Here is a 1,294-nt window from a genome sequence, read left to right on the forward strand (position 1 = left end):
CCAGCAGCACGTGTCCCCATGGATGCAGGCGGTGCCGTGTCCCTGCCACCACCCCTCTAAACCCGTGCCCCGCTCATGGGGGGACCATCCACCTGGCACAGTATCCCCTGGTTACAGCCATGTCAGCCTGACCCATGCAAGTTCTGTCCCAAGTGGGGGCTGGACCCTATGTCCCCCCCCTCCCTGAGGTCCCCACCATCCCCATCACAAGCTGGAGGCCACCACCACCTACCTTCTCCTGCAGGAAGACGTGGAAGGCCATGATGGTGAGGAAGCGGAAGTACGCCGGCATGCTGGCATGCACCGGGTCCTGCCAGGCAGAGCAGGCATAAGGGGATGACACAGGGCATCCCCAACCGGCGCTGGGGCACGTGGCCCCGGGGCAGGGGGGAGTCCCCAAGGGAGGGAGCACCCCTCACAAGCCCCGCCGCCCCCACCTTGGTCTCCTCCAGGCGGTTGTAGACGAGCCAGAAGTACTTGCTGAAGAGCTCCTTGCTGATGGGCTGCCCGTTGATGCGGATCCGCTCGCGCACCTGCACCAGGTGAGGGGAGCTGGGGGGGGCAGAGCGGGGGCCACGGTCAGACACGGCACCACCAGCCCCCCCAAACCCTCCCGAGGCCCCCTGCCCACCTGTAAAAGCCCGTCTTCAGCCCATAGCTGCGGAGAATGCACTCGGTGAAGGCACATGCCGAGCCCTGGGGAGACAGCAGCGTTAAACCCCCCCCATGCCAGGGCAGGGGCAAACGGAGCCAGAGACACCGGCAGCCCCCCCTCGCACCCTCAAGCCCCCACAGCACCGCCCGCCCACCTCACCTTGCCCTTCGTCCCCGTGACGTGGATGATGTTCAGTCGATCCAGGTCCTCGACCTGCCGGAGGTCAACCACCCCGTGAGACCCCCCGCGGCAGCCAGCGCCGAGCGCGGCGGCACCGCTGCCGGGATGGGGGGTGGAGCAGGGATGAGGACCCCCCGCTCACCTTCAGCCCGCTCCTCTCCAAAAAGCCCCGCATGGCTTCCAGCTGGGCCCGGGGGTCGCCGCGCTCCCGCTTCACCTGCTCCAGGTAGCTGGCATTGGTCTGCAGGGTGTTCAGGGTCCGGATGGCATCCTGGAAAGACCCCCGGGAGTAGTCAGGAATGGCGCCCATCACCGCAGCCTCGGGGCTGCGCCCACCACCATGGCTCCGGGGGCCAGCCTGCCCCGTGCCCACTGCACCCCTATCTACCCCATCAGGCTCGGTCCCCTCAGCAGTGCCCGCGGCCACCCACGCCGGCAGCATCTCCTCCACCATGGCCC

At 68.1% G+C, this 1,294-nt stretch overlaps 1 protein-coding gene across 1 annotated transcript in view; it reads right to left on the bottom strand.

Annotated features, from left to right (window-relative positions):
* Positions 1 to 1,289, bottom strand: part of FPGS (folylpolyglutamate synthase) — a 7,014-nt gene extending 5,725 nt beyond the window's left edge. The window contains exons 1-6 of the mRNA XM_009286987.2: positions 1,224 to 1,289; positions 978 to 1,106; positions 815 to 868; positions 632 to 696; positions 438 to 552; positions 233 to 310 (exon numbers count right to left, since the gene is read on the bottom strand). Of these exons, the coding sequence (XP_009285262.2) occupies positions 233 to 310; positions 438 to 552; positions 632 to 696; positions 815 to 868; positions 978 to 1,106; positions 1,224 to 1,289 (507 nt within the window). The remainder of the gene's footprint in view (positions 1 to 232; positions 311 to 437; positions 553 to 631; positions 697 to 814; positions 869 to 977; positions 1,107 to 1,223) is intronic.
* Positions 1,290 to 1,294: the final 5 nt, after the last annotated feature.

Source organism: Aptenodytes forsteri, unplaced genomic scaffold, assembly GCF_000699145.1.
Source record: "Aptenodytes forsteri isolate BGI_AS27 unplaced genomic scaffold, ASM69914v1 Scaffold136, whole genome shotgun sequence".
In the NCBI taxonomy this organism is placed as follows: domain Eukaryota; kingdom Metazoa; phylum Chordata; class Aves; order Sphenisciformes; family Spheniscidae; genus Aptenodytes; species Aptenodytes forsteri.